Source organism: Alnus glutinosa, chromosome 1 (assembly GCF_958979055.1).
Source record: "Alnus glutinosa chromosome 1, dhAlnGlut1.1, whole genome shotgun sequence".
Taxonomy (NCBI): domain Eukaryota; kingdom Viridiplantae; phylum Streptophyta; class Magnoliopsida; order Fagales; family Betulaceae; genus Alnus; species Alnus glutinosa.
In genome coordinates, this window is record NC_084886.1 from 23460943 (window position 1) to 23477753 (window position 16811).

The 16811-nt window shown below is 34.9% G+C and overlaps 2 protein-coding genes and 1 pseudogene across 2 annotated transcripts in view; 2 read left to right on the plus strand and 1 right to left on the minus strand.

Annotated features, from left to right (window-relative positions):
* Positions 1 to 16811, plus strand: part of LOC133877409 (RNA-dependent RNA polymerase 1-like) — a 133074-nt gene that overhangs the window by 86928 nt on the left and 29335 nt on the right. The gene's annotated exons all lie outside the window — the stretch shown is intronic.
* Positions 1101 to 2175, plus strand: LOC133862358 (uncharacterized). Its single transcript, XM_062298146.1, has 3 exons — positions 1101 to 1167; positions 1570 to 1729; positions 1826 to 2175. Exons 1-3 carry the CDS (start codon positions 1119 to 1121, stop codon positions 1905 to 1907), a joined length of 291 nt encoding a protein of 96 aa, XP_062154130.1. The 5' UTR covers positions 1101 to 1118; the 3' UTR covers positions 1908 to 2175.
* Positions 9204 to 14479, minus strand: LOC133858708 (probable RNA-dependent RNA polymerase 1; annotated as a pseudogene).

Here is a 16811-nt window from a genome sequence, read left to right on the forward strand (position 1 = left end):
CACTCTGACTGTCTTTATTTTGATTGTGGTTTTTTAAATTGTTATCTTCTGTTGTAAGTGAAAGTCTTCTGTTGCAGACTCTATTCAGAGAGAATGAAGATCCTTGTAGTTTTATTCTTTTTAGAATAAAGTTAAGAAACGAACCATGAAGTTAACTATCAGTTAGTTAATTTCACCGAAGCGTTACAGTTTAGGTGCCGTGAAACGGAGGAAAATGAATGGTAGTGAAAATTTCATCTTGTCTACCATTCTGTGTCTCAAGTAAAAGTGAAAACTTGTACATACTTAGCTAATCATATAGTTTTGATCAAGAGGCTCAAGGCAAAGCAAGAGAAAGATGAGAAATTGGAAGGGGGCATATTGCTTATAATGGATCATGTTTTTTTTGTCAAAGTAATTGGTCGCGATAAAAATAAATAAATTAATTAAATGAAATGAAAACGATTATTTTGATAAATAGAGAAAAGATTTAAAAAATCTGTTGGATACATGTTTTAAAAAGTGGTTAGCTAAAGTAGAAAAAATAAGTTTAGATGATCATTTTGGAATTATTCTTACTTTAATTTTTTAATTTTTTAAGACATGCTCTTAGCCATTTTGCCTTTTTAACTAAAATAGCTAACCATTTCAACAAAGACTATTTTCAGCCATTATGCCAAAATAATAATAATAATAATAATAAAAATAATTTTTTTATTTTATTTTTATTTTTTTCAAGCACTAGTGAACAATTTCACTCTACACGTAATTTGACAATGTTCACCAACCCATAAATTTTTTAATGGGTTTCTCTCTCTCCCCCCCTCCACCCCCCCTTAATATTTTTCTCTTTTCCTAAGCTTCCATAGAAGCTGATGTTCCTGTCCCTATCTCAAGCTTCTCATCGTTGTCTCTCTGCGCAAAAGGGCATTTTATTGAAGATACGATATATTAGAGATCAATGGGTGTGGGTGACTAGTGTATTTTTTTTTTTGGAAAGTGAAGCAAAGCCAGCACTAGAATGGGGCACAAGTCTCAACCTTATACTCTAGGGATCTTTCTATAACTTTTGACTTATGCAGTTTGAAAACCAAATTGGGAGGGCTACAACATCCGAGTTGTATAGTTTTGGATATGAGATGCATTATTCTGTTAAAAAACTTGAACTTCTATATATCACTTTGGCTAGTGAGTGATGTTCTGCATACTAATTGGGTTTTGAATTATACTCATCAGTTCTGTTCTTTTAATGTTTCTTTCTTCTTTCTCCATTTTTTTGACGAGGATGTTTTCTCATATCTACTGCTGGTGTGCTTGGTTCGTGCCCTTTGGCATCAATAAGATTATTTTTGAAAAAATCCTATGCATTGAAGCTACTACAATGGCTGCACTATATTGGGGTTTTCCCTTTTTTATTTTTTCTCGGTCCAAAACCATCTTCGGCACAATAAAACAAATCCACAACCCATTATAAAATGTTTCATGTTCTTTGTCATCCCATCCAAACTCTGTGAAGGAGGATTGAAGAATTGTAAGCAATTTCCACTTGAAGGTTCAACTCTTAATTCATTGAGTTTCTTTGTTGTCCAGGACACAGAGCGAGGGATATTCTGATGAAGAAGGCTCCTGGTGTAGTGGTTATTGATGATCGGGCATCCAATCGCTTCCCTACTCCATTGGAGGTGTCAAACAAAGATGATGTTGCAGTTGGCAGGATCCGCCGCGATTTGTCCCAGGAAGGCAACCATGGGTGAGACTCATTAATGGGCCGCATTTTTTTTTTTCTCTGAAATCATTATTTTTCCACTTTGATGAACCTTAATACTAACGGAATAATTCTGAGCAGGTTGGACATCTTTGTCTGTGGTGATCAAATACGCAAGGGAGCTGCACTTAATGCTGTCCAGATTGCAGAGATGTTGCTTTAGTCCATATTTGTATTTGGTGATTAGGTTTCATATTATGGATTCATCGGTATGGTGAGAGAAGATGCTTTTAAGTTATTCGTCATACATCGTCTTCAGATGCGGATATTGATCCTTTTGGCGGGTTTAAAAAATTGAGCAGTTTTTGTAGTAGGATGCTTAATGTTGTTAGTTTAAAGTGCAATTATTTCTGTTAAATCCTTCACAGGAAGATTTTGCAATAATAACTTGTAGTTCAGGACTGATTCTACCTGGAAGCTCTTATTGTTGGTTTGTAGGTGACAAGTGTCAATCTCCAGCAATCTGCAGATTTTTGTTAAATGTTGTTCATTTATGTGAATTATCTTCTACTCTTATGAAATTATGTTCGTTTACATAATCAATATCAGGTGTCCATGTGCTGCTGACTTTGCTCTGTTCTTCAAGTTAAGCGGCCCCCGGTGAGGAAAGGGGGAATAAGAATAAGGTATATGCATTGTGGTAGTGAAGCCATGAATCATGTTATTTCTGAGAAAACTTGTTTCATGCCTAAGCTTTATTATTTGACAACACTATGCTGAAACCAGCGTTGGGTGTCTTTTCGATACCTTGGTTGGAAACAGCTGTGAAAGCTGGCAAGCTAGCCAGTCTATACATTTCGATCCCAAGCACATGTTGGCCATGGCCTACGTCGCCTGGTGATTTAGTTTCCTGAGATATGGTTTGTGCTCAAAAGGTATGTTTCTTTTTTTCCTTTGGAAGTGTTGTTCTGAACTTGTTTTTCTTTACTTGCCTCAAAAGAGACTTGTTTTTCTTTTGTGGGTTAATTTTACTTTTCAACTAGTACTGTGGAAGCCTTCTGCCTTTGCTACTTATTAGGGTTCTAATTTTGGTTTTGCATTGTTGTGTTTGGTAAGCTATATTTTCAGAACAGGGTTATCATAATGTGTGTTGATGTGGGTTAATTTGTCTCTTTTTGTCAAAAGGATGTCATGAATTTTTTCAGTTTTTTAAATTTTTACTATGCTGATTACCTCTTTATTATGTTTTTTGCAATGTAGACTTTGAGTTCTGCTCTAAGATTATATCATGATTTTATATACACATTAGAAAAAAGGTTTATTTGAAATTTACGCAACAAAACTTTAACCCCTTGTATTCCAATGAATTTTGGCATCTTTACCTAGAGATATATAAAAAGTGTGAAGGGAGTCCGAACATTGATTTTTATTTGATAGTGTCAATTTACGGTTATACCCTTCCTCTTTGTTCATCATAGTTAAATCAGGAAGGGTTATTTTTGTCCTTCAACATTTTCTTAGATTTCAAAATTACTATTTTGCCCCTACTTACCCAATGGCTGGTAAGGGAATCTGCTGGACACTTTTGTCTTTTACATTGAAATTACTTTTTAACCTTCTAAATTCGTACAGAGTTGAGTATTTTTTTAAGGAATGTTTTGGTCTTTTCATTCGTGCATTAGTTTTATCTTCTGCATCTCTAAATCTTTTGACTTCAAAAAATAAGATAGGGTTTTTGTCTTTTCATTTTTAAATTACTTTAGTACCCTTTCGGTTGTTAAAGATTAGGGTTAAATACCTAATTGCTCCATGTGGTTTCAAAACTTTATTTTTTGCTCATTGAATTTTCATTTTATTCATAGGAGGTACCTGTGTTATGGGAAAAGACGAAAATGGTACATCAATCTATTTTTCCGTCCAAAACCAATGGATTGCTACGTTATCCAATACGTGTCGGTGTAATATTGCGACATTTGTCTCTTAGCATCACATCAGCGCTAACTTGTAATTTGTCATATGTATGTGAATTATGTAACTTTAAACCCCCTATGGTTTTATTAATTTCATGTTTTGTCCTATGTGGTTTCATTAAGTATTACAAATGGTACCTCGGTTTTCAATTATATACCCTATGTGGTTTTATAAATTTCATGATGTACCCCCTGTGATTTCAATAACTATCATAAATGGTACACTGATTTTTTATTTTAAGGCTTTTTTTAAAAATAAATAAATAAATAAATTTGTAGTGGTGGCTGGCCACATGGGGGTGGCCGGCCACCTCCATTTGGCCTGGGGTTGGTTTGCCCCCCCCCCCCCCCCCCCCCCCCCATAGGCGAAAACCCAATTTTTCTTTTTTCACTTTGGCCCTTGGCCACCCCCAAAACTGGCATTAAGCCACCCCTAGAATTTTTATTTTTTATTTTTTATTTTTTAAAAGTCCTTAAAGTTAAAAAATAAAAAATAGTAGCCACGTCAGCGTTGACGTTGCATCTAGGGACATGTGTCGCACAGGTACGCCGACACATGTATAATGACATGATCAGACGTTAGTTTTGGACGGAAAAATAGACGGAGGTACCATTTCCGTATTTTCTCATAGAACATGTACCTCATTTGAACAAAAATGAAAACTCATGACGGAAAAAATAAAGTTTTGAAACCACAAAGGTGTGTAAGGTATTTAACCCTAAAGATTATTTTTTAGGGGGGGCTTTTTTGTCTTTCAATTTTTTGGGTACCTAGCGAGTTTACTTTTTGGCCATTGTTGGCTTTCACATGAACCAGATTTTTTGTGATTTTTTTGATAATTCATATTTTATTTTATTTTATTTTATTTTTTACACCAACACGATTTCTTCTACCAAATGCATCAACAAATCACGCATTTTGTTTCCCGTTGTTTCTATATAACTATATTCATCGTTTTGCTTTCTACTTTTTTTCCTCACAAATGCACCGAAGTTTTCATTATTCAACTGCTTAGAAAGGAAAGGATTTGACATATGATTTGTCTCAACTCTTCGACATCCCTTTATCAAACTACTTATATAATTCCAAAAAGATTATAATATCCGATGTCTTTAGGTCAGAACTAGATCTTTTGCTTCTCTGAAAAATAAAAAATTATTGATCGCAATATTATATCTATCAAGATAAGCATAAATCTTGGTTAATAATTTTTTTTTTTACTTGCTTAAATGTTTTCATTCACATTTTTTAGGTAATTCTGACTTTTAATATATGTTGGGTACCATTTATCAAATAAAAACATGCATGTTTGAATGTTTATATGTAATAAAAAGGGAGTCACTTTTGATTTATTGTAATAAACCAGCCTTACTTTTAAGATATATATATATATATTATTAATGTTTGAAGTTCATTATTCACGTCCTATGCAGGAAAATGCATTTATGTTGTAAGTAGTGGAATCAATTTTTCTTTCTCTGAGCGAACCAAACTTTTAGTTAATCAAACATTATTCAAAAATTTTGCCACCCATAATTAATTTTCGTGAAATATAGTAAGAGCCGCTGAAATATGGGGTGGTGCTGGTTAGATGTGGAGTAGGACTAAGGCTGGTTAATTTGACTTAGAGCACTCCCATCAGTTTCCCTACCATTTTCCCTATATTTAGGGAAAAAAACTAATTTTTACTTCCCTATAAAAAAACACCCCATAATAGATTCTCTAAATTTTCCATATATCAATTAAATACTATTTCCTTATCTTCTTTTATTATTTTTTCTCTTTCTTATTTTATTTCTTTTTTCTATTTTCTTTTTTTCTCTCTTCCTCTCTCTCGTCTTCTCCAGAAACTTTCCCAAACCCCTCCTCTCTCGCCTCTGCCACCCTCACCCTCCACGGCCTCCTCAATCCTCTCCCCAAAACCCTCTATCTTCAACCATAGCAACCTTAATTCCTTGCCTTTCACCGGGCCGTATCGAGGGCGACACCGTCGATTTCCGCCGGGCCGTGAAGGATGGGGCGCGCCGCAAGAGCAAGAAGCTCGCCGAGTCCTGCTGCTACCGCCTCCGCAGAACTTCACCGACGACGAGCTCCAGCAGATCGGCCTCGGCTACGACCGGATGGTCCGTTTCATGGAAAAAGACGACGAGCTCCAGCAGATCGGCCTCGGCCACACCGCACTGGGTCGACGCAGTAGAAGTTGAGGGTGCGATTCTGGTGGCTTGAGGTCCGAACTTCCGGTGAAACAAGAAGAAATTTCCGGCAGAATTTTGGACATTTCAAACTGTGAAATTTCGGTGAAATTCCGAACCCTCTGGGTTTTCTTTTTTGTTTTTTTTTTTTCTTTTGATTGTTCTGGCAGTTGGAATTTGGGGATTTTGTGTGTGATTAAAAGGTGGTTATTTGTTTGTTTGGTGAGAAAGTAAGCATGTGGTGTTGGAAAATGGTTTCCGACAGACCAACGCGGGAAGGGGGAAGGAGAGACGAGAGAGAGGAGAGAGCCGTTTTTTTTTTTTTTTAATTAAAATAATAGGTTGGGAAGCAACAGTGCTTCCCAAAAAACCCAAAATTAGGGTAGCTGCTGGAGGTTAGATTTTGGTGTTTTTTGTGATATTTTCCCTAAACATAAGGAAGGGAACCATTTTGAGGAACTTGATGGGAGTGCTCTAGAGCACTTTCAATGGCTTATGTATATCTCCATCTAAAATAGCTAATCAAAATTCATTTTATCTAGTTTAGCTAATGGGTTTTAAAAGCCACCATACATCCGATTATTTATTCTTAACTCTATATTTTTTTATTTTTTATTACTTTTTGGGTTAATTACTTTTTTCCCCCATCAACTACCAGCCATTGTCAATATGGCCCCATAAACTGACACCTCGACCAAAAGAGAGCATCCAACTACCAACTTTACATACTTTGCCCTATTCCGTCAGTTTAATTCATAAAAAGACTTCAATACCCTAACTCAAATTCAAAAATGACATAAATGCCCTCAACTTTTTTAAACATATTTATTTTAATATTTTTTTTATTAATTACTGTTGGATGGCATTTTGGTCTTTAAACCAAAATTAACGCCCAAAAATAGAATATTCCGTCCAAGTTAACGGGATTCCTTGACGGAGGAGGGAAAAGTATGTAAAGTTGGTAGTTGGATGCTCTCTTTTGGTCGAGGTGTCAGTTCATGAGGGTATGTTGACAATGGCTGGTAGTTGATGGGGGGAAAAGGTAATTACCCCTTACTTTTTTCATTATCGTATTTTTTGACAGTCCCTTTTTTTTTTTTTTTTTTTTTCAAACGGTCATGTTTGTCAAACGGTTGTTTTTGTTAAAACGGTCATTTTTCCAACACAAATTTTTCAACGGTAATTTTTTCTCAAACAACCATTTTTCTAATAGTCATATTTTTCAACAGTCTTTCTGTTAAATCTGTCGTTTTTCTAACGCAATAATTTTTATAGAGAAAAAAACATGGGCAGTATGGAGACTGGGAGAGGAAGAAAAAAAAAAATGAAGGCCATGTGACCAGATAACCAAATGTCAAAACCTTTTGTGCATTAAAAAATCAAAGAGAAAAACCAACACGCACCAAGAACAAATGTTCACACTTAATCCACCGTATGCACTTCCTACATTCACTCCTGGAAATTGAAACAAGAAAACAGGGTTGACAAAACATTATTGAGCAAGAGAGACAGAAAACAAGAGAGAGAGAGAGAGAGAGAGAGAGAGAGAGAGAGAGAGAGAGAGAGAGAGAGAGAGAGAGAGAAGATGAGGGAAAGAAAAGAGAACTCGACACACAGATGATTCATAAAGAGAGACGCAGAGACGAGAGAAAGAAGCGGGAGAGAAGAAAAGGGAAAGGAAAAAAAAATACAACTTTCCGTCTTTTTCACCTTTTTCGCCTGGAGAAACAATAATTTAAAAAAAAAAAAAAAAAAAAAAAAAGTAACCATATGTGAATAGTGCAACTCTACATATAGCGTTGCACTGTTCACGGATCTAAGGAAAATGTATTCTAGCTTTTGATTAATAATCCAATGGAGTGGGCTTTTAACATTTTGTTTAGCTATTCTAGCTTAAAGTTACAAATAGCTAACCTATTGGGAATGCTCTTAGCTAAGACTTTGATGCCTTAGATTATCTTCAAGTCATGTTTTGATGAAGTCACATTTCTGATCTCTCTCTCTTTCTCTAAATTGTCTTCATGAATTATTGAAAAAACTTCTATTGGTGAACATTCTTCTCTCTTGTTCAGTTGGATTTCTTTATTACTAATTTCTCTTATAATTATTCGTTAGTGGTTGAGTTCAAATTGTGTGGCAGTACTATTTGGATTTTGATTTTTGGTTAGCATTAGACCATCTTTAACAACTCTCTTGTGTATAATAATTTTTTTTTTTTATTCTCCTTATCATAAATAAATGTATTATTCATTTTTTTTTTTACAGGTTCAAATTAAGTTTTAAGTCTCTAATTGTTATCGGCCATATCATCTTCATTCCCTTTGTTACCTATTAAGGTAATTTTACTTAATCTATTTTGCACTTACCTTATTATTGTGCTATTTAATTTCAAAAATATTCCTTACTACACATGCCAGCATATTTCTTTCTCCATTTTCAGTGTATTTTTAATTATGTTAGGTATCTTTTGATCAGTAATGCATAAATTTTCTCATGCTGCATATTATTTGTATGGGTTTATATTGACTTGGAAAATGCCTATAGTATCTTTTCAGTTGATTAATAAAACATCAAACATTCTCCATAAACCAAAAGAACTTGTAGATACACATCCATGCAATATGTTAGTTTCTACATCAATTGAACCAAGTAAGTTTATATATATACAACAATAATACCTTGTTGAATTACTTTAAGTGGGGTATTATAGGCATTTTTAAAAATGGGCTCATATTATAAATGGTCGGTTTGCTTAAACTTCTTGAGCAGTGGACTTACACATCTACCTATTAAATTGTGATAATTTTACAGATGCTCCAGGTGAAGATGAGGACAAAGACCTATATACATGTCTTGGATTTTGTAGTTGAGGCTTACTGGAAGCTGCCTCTTACTTTTGAGATAGACTAACTTTCACTTATCAGTTTGTAGCATATTTTGATGTGTCGTTTGTGGCACCTTTTGATAAACAGTAATAGATTTGTATATTAAGGTTTGTAATAACAATAATAATGTTTATTTAAATTCAGGGTTTAATTAGAATCTCTTGTATATTTTATTGAGATGGGTTGTGATGTCATATGAAGAAAAGAAAAATTTATTCATAATTATTTTCACTACAATATTTTCTGATCGATGTAATATCATGTAGTAGTGTCGTGTGGAAACTCTAGATGTTTTCCACTTGTTAATAAGTTGGGGCATTACAAATAAGGTAATAGATAAAGCATTATGTTGAAGAATAAGATAACAAGAAACAAACCACACATGTATTTTTACAACTTATTCTGACCCCAAACATCTGTTTGGAGCATTTATATCTTGGTTTTTGAAAAACATATACCAATGACGGTAAGAAAATGTAAAATAGTACCCAAATCTAAACTGTTTCCATGATCACACACTTAGGTTACTGAGACTAGAATGTTTTGGACATGTGATGCTAAATTTGTCGTCCAAATGCAATCCATGACTGAAATGATGCTCCAGAGATGACATACGTGAAGCTGCCTTTCTCTTGATCTGGATAAGCTTGTCCCATATGCACCATGGAAAACTAAGGAAATGAGATCTATCCATTCCCTCATTGTAGCGATCCCAATGATTATAATGATATGTAACATGATACCAGGCTGATGCTTTTGCATACACAATATGAGAGTCAGAATCTGAGTCACTAAAACCCTTGTTGAACCGTGTCCTAGCTTCCATTCTTAAGGACTTCACTGCATAATTAACTTCTTCCATATCCCTCCTCTTGTTGAAACATTTTGACATTTTTAAGATGTTGCCATTGAGTATTTCAGCTTCTGTTTCGATCCCTTAATAGTCCATTAAATTTCCCAACTTGGAATCATATTCACTTTTGTAGTCAAAAGCATCGCTGATGTATTCCTCAAAGCCATCTACTTCCATGTCGGGATCATAATATTGCTTTGCTACTTCCCTGGTGAAGAGATTTATAGGGCTAGTGCACGATGCAATGTCTTTCACTTGTCGAAAAAGCTTTCCGATCACAGATTGTGATTCATAGGTGGGTTTATCATGCTTTTCCATGAAATCTGGATACTTTTTGGGACGCAAACTATATGGTATTTCGACTACCTCACCAGTTTTTGGGGAGTCAACAGCAATTGAGTGTAGCTTTGCAAGCTCAATACATTTTTTACTCATTGCCTTATGAGGCTCCTTATCAGCAAAGACTTTGTGGGCATTATCAATGATTCCTAAATTGTCAGTGATTATGTAATTGAGGAAATACTCCTGAACTTCCTGTAGCACATAAATAACATGCTTTATTATGTAAGGTATAGAAGGAATTTGTTGCAAACGGGATGAATACATATAAAAGAGAATGATAATCTTAGGGAAAAAAAAAAGGTTATTAAAAAGTTTCTTATAAATATCTGAGAAGGCCTTTGCATAAGCAAACTTCATCGAAACAAAAAGGTAAAAATTGTTTTTGTGTTTTGAGTTTTGAGTTGCTTTTTAAAAGCCTTTCAATGAATCCTACTTAAAGTATTCTTCTGTGCGCATAAAGATGCATGTTTTCGGCTAATTTGTTCAATTTTTATTGAAGAACAAAAAAAATTAAGATTTCTAAAATTACCTGTCAAAAGCTGTTTCTTTGTGTATTTAACAAAATGCATAATTGACTTTTAACAAATGCAAAATCTAGGGTAACAGAGGATAGATGAAGATGTGTTCTCTCTTAAAGTGGTTTCAAACAAATGTGTAGATATTGTTTAGGAAGAGCTAACATGCCTTACTTTTACATTGGAAAAAGAACGTATGGATTTCAAAGATGCGATTAAGTAGTACCTCTATTGTAACATCATGATCGACTTGCATAATTGGTGCTGCGTTGTAATCCATTGGATCAATTTGTCGAGGAGGAATAAGATCGGGGTCCCAACAGACAAAGTATGTATCTCCATCCAAATCGTTCCCCGAACATTCATTCGGATGAGGTCTGATACAATTACTAGATTAAGTTAGTCAACAGTGTATACCTAGATAATGTTGTATACAACTTTGTGGTGTGTTGCCAAGATAAGAGAACAAATAAGACAAAGAAAGCAACTTTCCACTATGCAAGTGCAAGTTGAAATTTCATATCTATAAATTACATAACATATCATATTAGATCTGTATAAATTTGTATGCATAAATGTATATATACAGATCCGTAGCATATCCTGAATTTTATGCTACTCTTGGATTATGTGTAACCTCAATCTATCTGTGTATGTTTGTGTCTTTTTGGGTGTGTGTGCACATATTAATAGGATTTCATGCTTTAGAAGTATCTATTATAGGATATCACAGTCTTACCTCTTTCCCTTTTGTGGAAAAACAACACAGTCCACCATGTGCTGCAAAGCTGGCACATTAACAGCCCTTAGAACACGCACATCTCCTGGATATAGACATGAGTTTTTAGCAACAACTACCTTGCCCCCAAAAATAAAATTATTTAGGTCCGAACTGCTAGCACTAAACTTAAGCGGCGAATCATTTCCGAGTTGCCTCCTGAAACAAGAAATTTGCACAAATACTTGACCATAATTCAATGTCCTGGTTTCGTCAAGACATCCCATCATATTTCTTCCATTTGGAACATATATCCTTGTTTTCTGCCGCAAGTCCATCAATGTCGATGCACGTAATACTTGTAGCATCATCGAAAGAAATGGTTCTTCATCTGGCTTGTAACCACAAGTTAGCATTTCCTTTAGAATCTTTGGTATCTCTCCTGGGAAAATAAACTCCAGTGCCTCTTGTGCGCTCAACGAATCTGTTAATATAGCATTCAGTTGATCTACTATCTCATTCTGCTTCTTTTCGAAAACTTGATCACTAACCCCAAGGTAAGACAAAAGAGTGATAATTTGGTGATTGAGAAAACAAGGCTGATACTTGCTCCATGCCAAAACATCGAGGGATGTGTTCTCTGAATTGTACTTACACATGCTGTTTCTTAGTGACAGCTTAATCGATGATGTTGGATCAACAGCAACAACACCTTTAAACCCACCATATCAAATCTGAAATGCAGATGGAATCGAACCTCTGCAGCCACATTTTGAAGCCACTACGCGAGCCAATTCTACAGATATCTTCCCTATACCATCAGAGAAACAATATGTGATTCCCAGCCTTTTAGCTTCTACATCGGCTATCATCTCAATTTCGTGCCTGCCAACGTGCATAGTTTCCCTGGAGGAGCTAAAAGATTGACCTAGTCTGGCACCGTATTTTGGCACATTCCTTATTTCACTAAAATCACCCATCCATTCCCTGATGCTTGCTGCAGTAAGACCCGTTTTTGAAGCAAACATCCAAAGAGAATTTTCGCGTAATTGACTGTTTGAATAGGCAAGAAACTCAAACTTCTTATCACCAATAGCTATGCCGTTTCTTAGAATGGAAAGCAGCCTCTCATAAATGCTAGTTTGCTTGTCCTCATTTGCAGCAGGAGATAAAACTGTCGAATGCAGTTTATCCAAGTCCTCATCAACAAAAGAAACGCGAATAAAATTATCAATATCTTGAGGATAATTGCGTAAGACACGATTGGATAGGCTCACCTCTGGACCACGGAAATATACTTTAGATGGAGTTATTTGAACCCTGTGTACATATACCAACCCATCATCTAAAGATATAGCAGGAGGCGTTGGAAGACGCCTATCCGTGGCGTATCTTTTATACTGCTCACGAAGCCATTTTACAGGCTCATAGCAGCAGTCTTTTAAATGATACAATTTTTCCATGGCACTTTCTATATACTCAAGTTTTATTCTCTTAGGATCGACCAACCGGCAAAAATTGATATCAATTGCAGGCCCAAGAAGACACCCATTCTGAACCAAGGAGTTGATCTTGAACAAGATTTTATATGGCAAGTTGAAGTCCGGGGGTGGATTCACAAGGGGGACAAGACCTGAATTGCAAGAGAAGTTAGACCCTTCCTCAAGAACAAATTGGCCTTCATTTTCTTCGTAATGGACAAAATTGACAGGAAATTTTTGAAAACCGACCCTCTTGTGGAAGCTCCAAACATAGAGCAGAAGATTGGCCAATGCACACGATGGAGTGAAATCAACTTCCCGGAGCCATTGATAACCATTAGCACAAGCGACATTTTTCTTATGAATCCTAGGAGCACAAAGTAACTGGCAATAGAAAGACGAATTTGTCAAGAAAAATACAAACTTTTTGGTGTCACATAAATCAGAGCAACTTCTACCTATTCAAAAGAAGATAAGACGCATTCCCAATAGCATTGAAAAGAATTATTTCAAAGCAATGAAGTTGTACAAAGTTGACATGTTATCATGAACAAGTAGAGATGCGATCATGTGAAAACAGAAATTTCATTCATTCTTTGGCTTGTCTTCGGGATGCTCTTCCCACCAAGGAAAGGATGAGTCTTTGTGGGTATGGAGGCAATCTTCTCTGCCCTTTCTGTTATAGCTGCTTGGAGAGTAGAGACCACCTGTTTCTCTTGTAGCTTCAGTGGTAGGGTGTGGAAAAGGGTGATTGATGCCTGTTTTATTCGTTACCCCAAGCAGGCTTGGGAGGACATTGCAGAGTGGAGTTCGTCTACTCTTAAAGGAAAAAGTCATTGGACTACCCTTTGCAGACTTTGTTCTAGTATATCATATATGGAGGCAATCTTCTCTGATTTACTGCATGAGAATGTTCCCCGTTTTGAGGAACAAATTATAGCTCAAATCAGGTGGGAGGTGAAGACAAAGATTTTGGCTAGTAGCAGCTCCAAAGATACGGTTTTTAATTAGAGGCTTATTCAGGAATGGAATCTGTATAGCGTGGGGTAGGTTTTGTGTAAATGTATTGTTTTTCCCTGTTTTGCTCTTGAGCTTGGCTCTTGTTAGTTGGCAGGGTTGTTTTTTCCCCTGCTTAGGGGTTGTATCCAGTTTTGACAGGAGAGTTTGTACGGTTTTGAGTTTGGTATAAAATGTTTTAGTTCATCCAAAAAAAAGAAATTTCATTCATGTATCTAATGAAATTTGTAAATGAACAAGCTATAGAATTGAATATATCTGGGTGGATAAGATCCAAGTAAAGATCTAATGTGTTAGAAATGAAAAGAAAAGGGTTTGTAGTCACGTCTTAACTGAAGTATTCAGATGACTAGTACAAGTTAACATACACAAGCTCACAAACACAAAGAGCAAGTTACAAGTAACAATAACCATAACTAACAGAGAAACATCATTACCAACTCGATGCCTTTGTGCACCAGCAATATGTAATGAACAAATTCACAACCAGCAAGGCAACACTCCACTCATGGAAACTCAGGCAACGGCTACATCCTCAACAAGGCAAGAATCTCAACCACAGTAGAAATGTTGTTAGCAGTTAAGCAACAAACCTGAATGAGTAGAAACTTTGTAGCTTGGCCACGTGGTCGATGCAGCTTAATCTGCCAAATGCTGTCAAAGGAGAGTTCGAGCTTGTGTTCTTTAGAGAGATAAGAAAGAAAGAAAAACAACTTTCTCCTTTCCAAATCAAAACTGATAGAAACATGTTCCTGTTTCCAGAGCACAAAAAATGTTTCTTTCGAAATCTGATATCCAAAGTGTAACGCTGTGATATCCATGATAATTATACGAGAATTTCAACACTTTCTTTCACCTCCAGTAGTTGCAAATCCTTAGCACCTTGAAGAAATGATTGAAAGCTAACTGTTATTCCAACCCAGAATAGTTATATATACAAAAGGGAAAGCCCAAGTGTAAGTAAAAGAAATGAAATGAGAAAAAGAAGCATCACCTGAAAGCAAAGCACAGAGAAAGAACTGCTGCTGCTGCTGCATGTGAAAGAATTAAGCTAATCTCTCACACCATTGGCTGTACAAAAGAATCTCTCTCTCTCTCTCTCTTTCTTAATTGGTTTCTACTTTTTGACTAAAAGCTTCGAAAAACTTAGGAAATAAGTCGAGGGAATGACAACAACGTTGTTTCTTGTCATTCATGTTTTCTAATTCCGAATTTCTTTACTAGATTCCTCCCTCAAAGTCTTGTCTTTCCAAATGTTGCCTTACTTTTAAAATAAACATTGAAATTTAGATAATTATTATTAGATTTTGATTAAACGGTAATTTTAAAAGTCATGTGACATTTAAGAGGAGATAAAAAAGACAATAATCCTTCTTACAGCATTACTCATACAAAAATCCTCTCCATTATTCATTTTTTGGTCAAAATTTAAAATAAGTACATAATATCACATTAATAATATTTTTTTTAAAGACATTAGTGTAATCATCTTGTACATAATTAGCTGTACTAATTTTAAATCTTAATCAAAATCATGTACCTCTAACTTTCTTTAAATTCTGATCACAAACGATATGTGATTTATTTTATTCAAAATGGAGAGGATAATGATGCAGACCAATCCTATATAAAGTCTCACAGAAACTAACAAAAGAGAGGGAGTGCTTTTGCTCCCTATGATGGGAAATTCCTCTTGACCAAAGCAAGATGGAGAATGGTGTAAATTGAAAACTTGCACACAAAGGAGATCAAGATTGATCTATTTGTTTATTTATTTTTTTATATTTTTTTTTAAAAAAGAAAAAAGAAAAAGGAGATGAACACTTAATTAGATGCGTCCAATCACATGGATTGGCCAAGACTACATCACATCACCAATCACATGGATTTTCAATTGGAGTGGAAAAAAAATTATTCAGAACTTTAAGCAATGCCCATATGAATTGTACAGTACCAGCAACCATTATCTCATTTAATATTTCTTTATGTGCGTAAAAGATACTAGAAAAACAAATTTGCTTTCTTCTCTCTCTCTTTTTTAAAAAAATTAATATTGTCAAGGAAATGAGGAATCTGCTTTCTTCTCTTTAAATGAAAATAATATAGGACTATAAAGAACATTAGAAGCTTGATAACGAGTAGAACTAAGACTGTTCTGATAGAATATTATACCAACAGAAGCAAAGAATTGAAGATTGAATGTGAACTTAGGAAGAAAGAAAATAACAAATATAAAAGAAAAAGACTCTAATTGTCCCAAATAAGCAATTAGAGAAATAATTTTGAAAAACTGAACTTTAATTGATATTTCAAAACTAAGTTCAAAATAATGGAGACATGCCTTTACATAGGCTAAGTTTGAGTACTTTCCAAGCAAAATAATTAGAGAAAAAAAAAATTCAAAAAAATTCATAAACTTGAATACAAAGCAAAATACTTATAGAGAAAGTAAAAAATATTATTTTAAAGATAATCTCCTAATATATATTACGCACAATTCTTTACATTTTTGTGCAGTTCTTCTTTATTAAGATATTCCAATATTATTAATTCAGTATCAGCTGACAACTCAGCTACTAATTCAAACTCAAGCTTACACCTTGAGTTTTAAGGGGGATGTTAGATTTATTTTGAATATTTGCTGGATATATTCTAATATTATATTTTCTAGTCCGGGTCAATTTTTGTTTTCTTGTATAAACCAATTTAGGTTTAATTGTATCGGTCAATTTATTCAACTATAAATAGAGACCTATATATTGTAAACAATTAAGTTAATAAGACACAATGTAGTCCTAAAGGGTTATTAAGAGAGGTGGACCTAAGTGTCTAACACCGAACCGCCGGTAATTTTCTTACTTTCTTTCATTTTTATTTTCGTATTTTAAATTTCTACACAGATCAATACTTATAGAGTAAAACGTACTGTATGTTTCCTAAAAATATGATAAAACAATGCTTCCAGGTAGCCGCCATTTCCTTGGTGCGCAAGTTTTAATTAAGTTTACACATTTTCTCTGTCGTTGCTTTGCTCATCTCGATTTCATCATTGTTTTAGTTTAAACCGTGCCAAGCAAGGAGGAATTTCCCCATCATGGCGACCAAAAGTTACGATATTCCCTCTCTTTTGTTAGTTTCTTGTCAGTGTGGAGA

Coding starts and splice junctions, on each gene's coding strand:
- LOC133862358 (XM_062298146.1), top strand. CDS start 1,119: ATGCATTATTCTGTTAAAAAACTTGAACTTCTATATATCACTTTGGCT. Junction 1,168..1,569: donor TCTATATATCACTTTGGCTA/GTGAGTGATGTT, acceptor TTTGTTGTCCAG/GACACAGAGCGAGGGATATT. Junction 1,730..1,825: donor TCCCAGGAAGGCAACCATGG/GTGAGACTCATT, acceptor AATTCTGAGCAG/GTTGGACATCTTTGTCTGTG.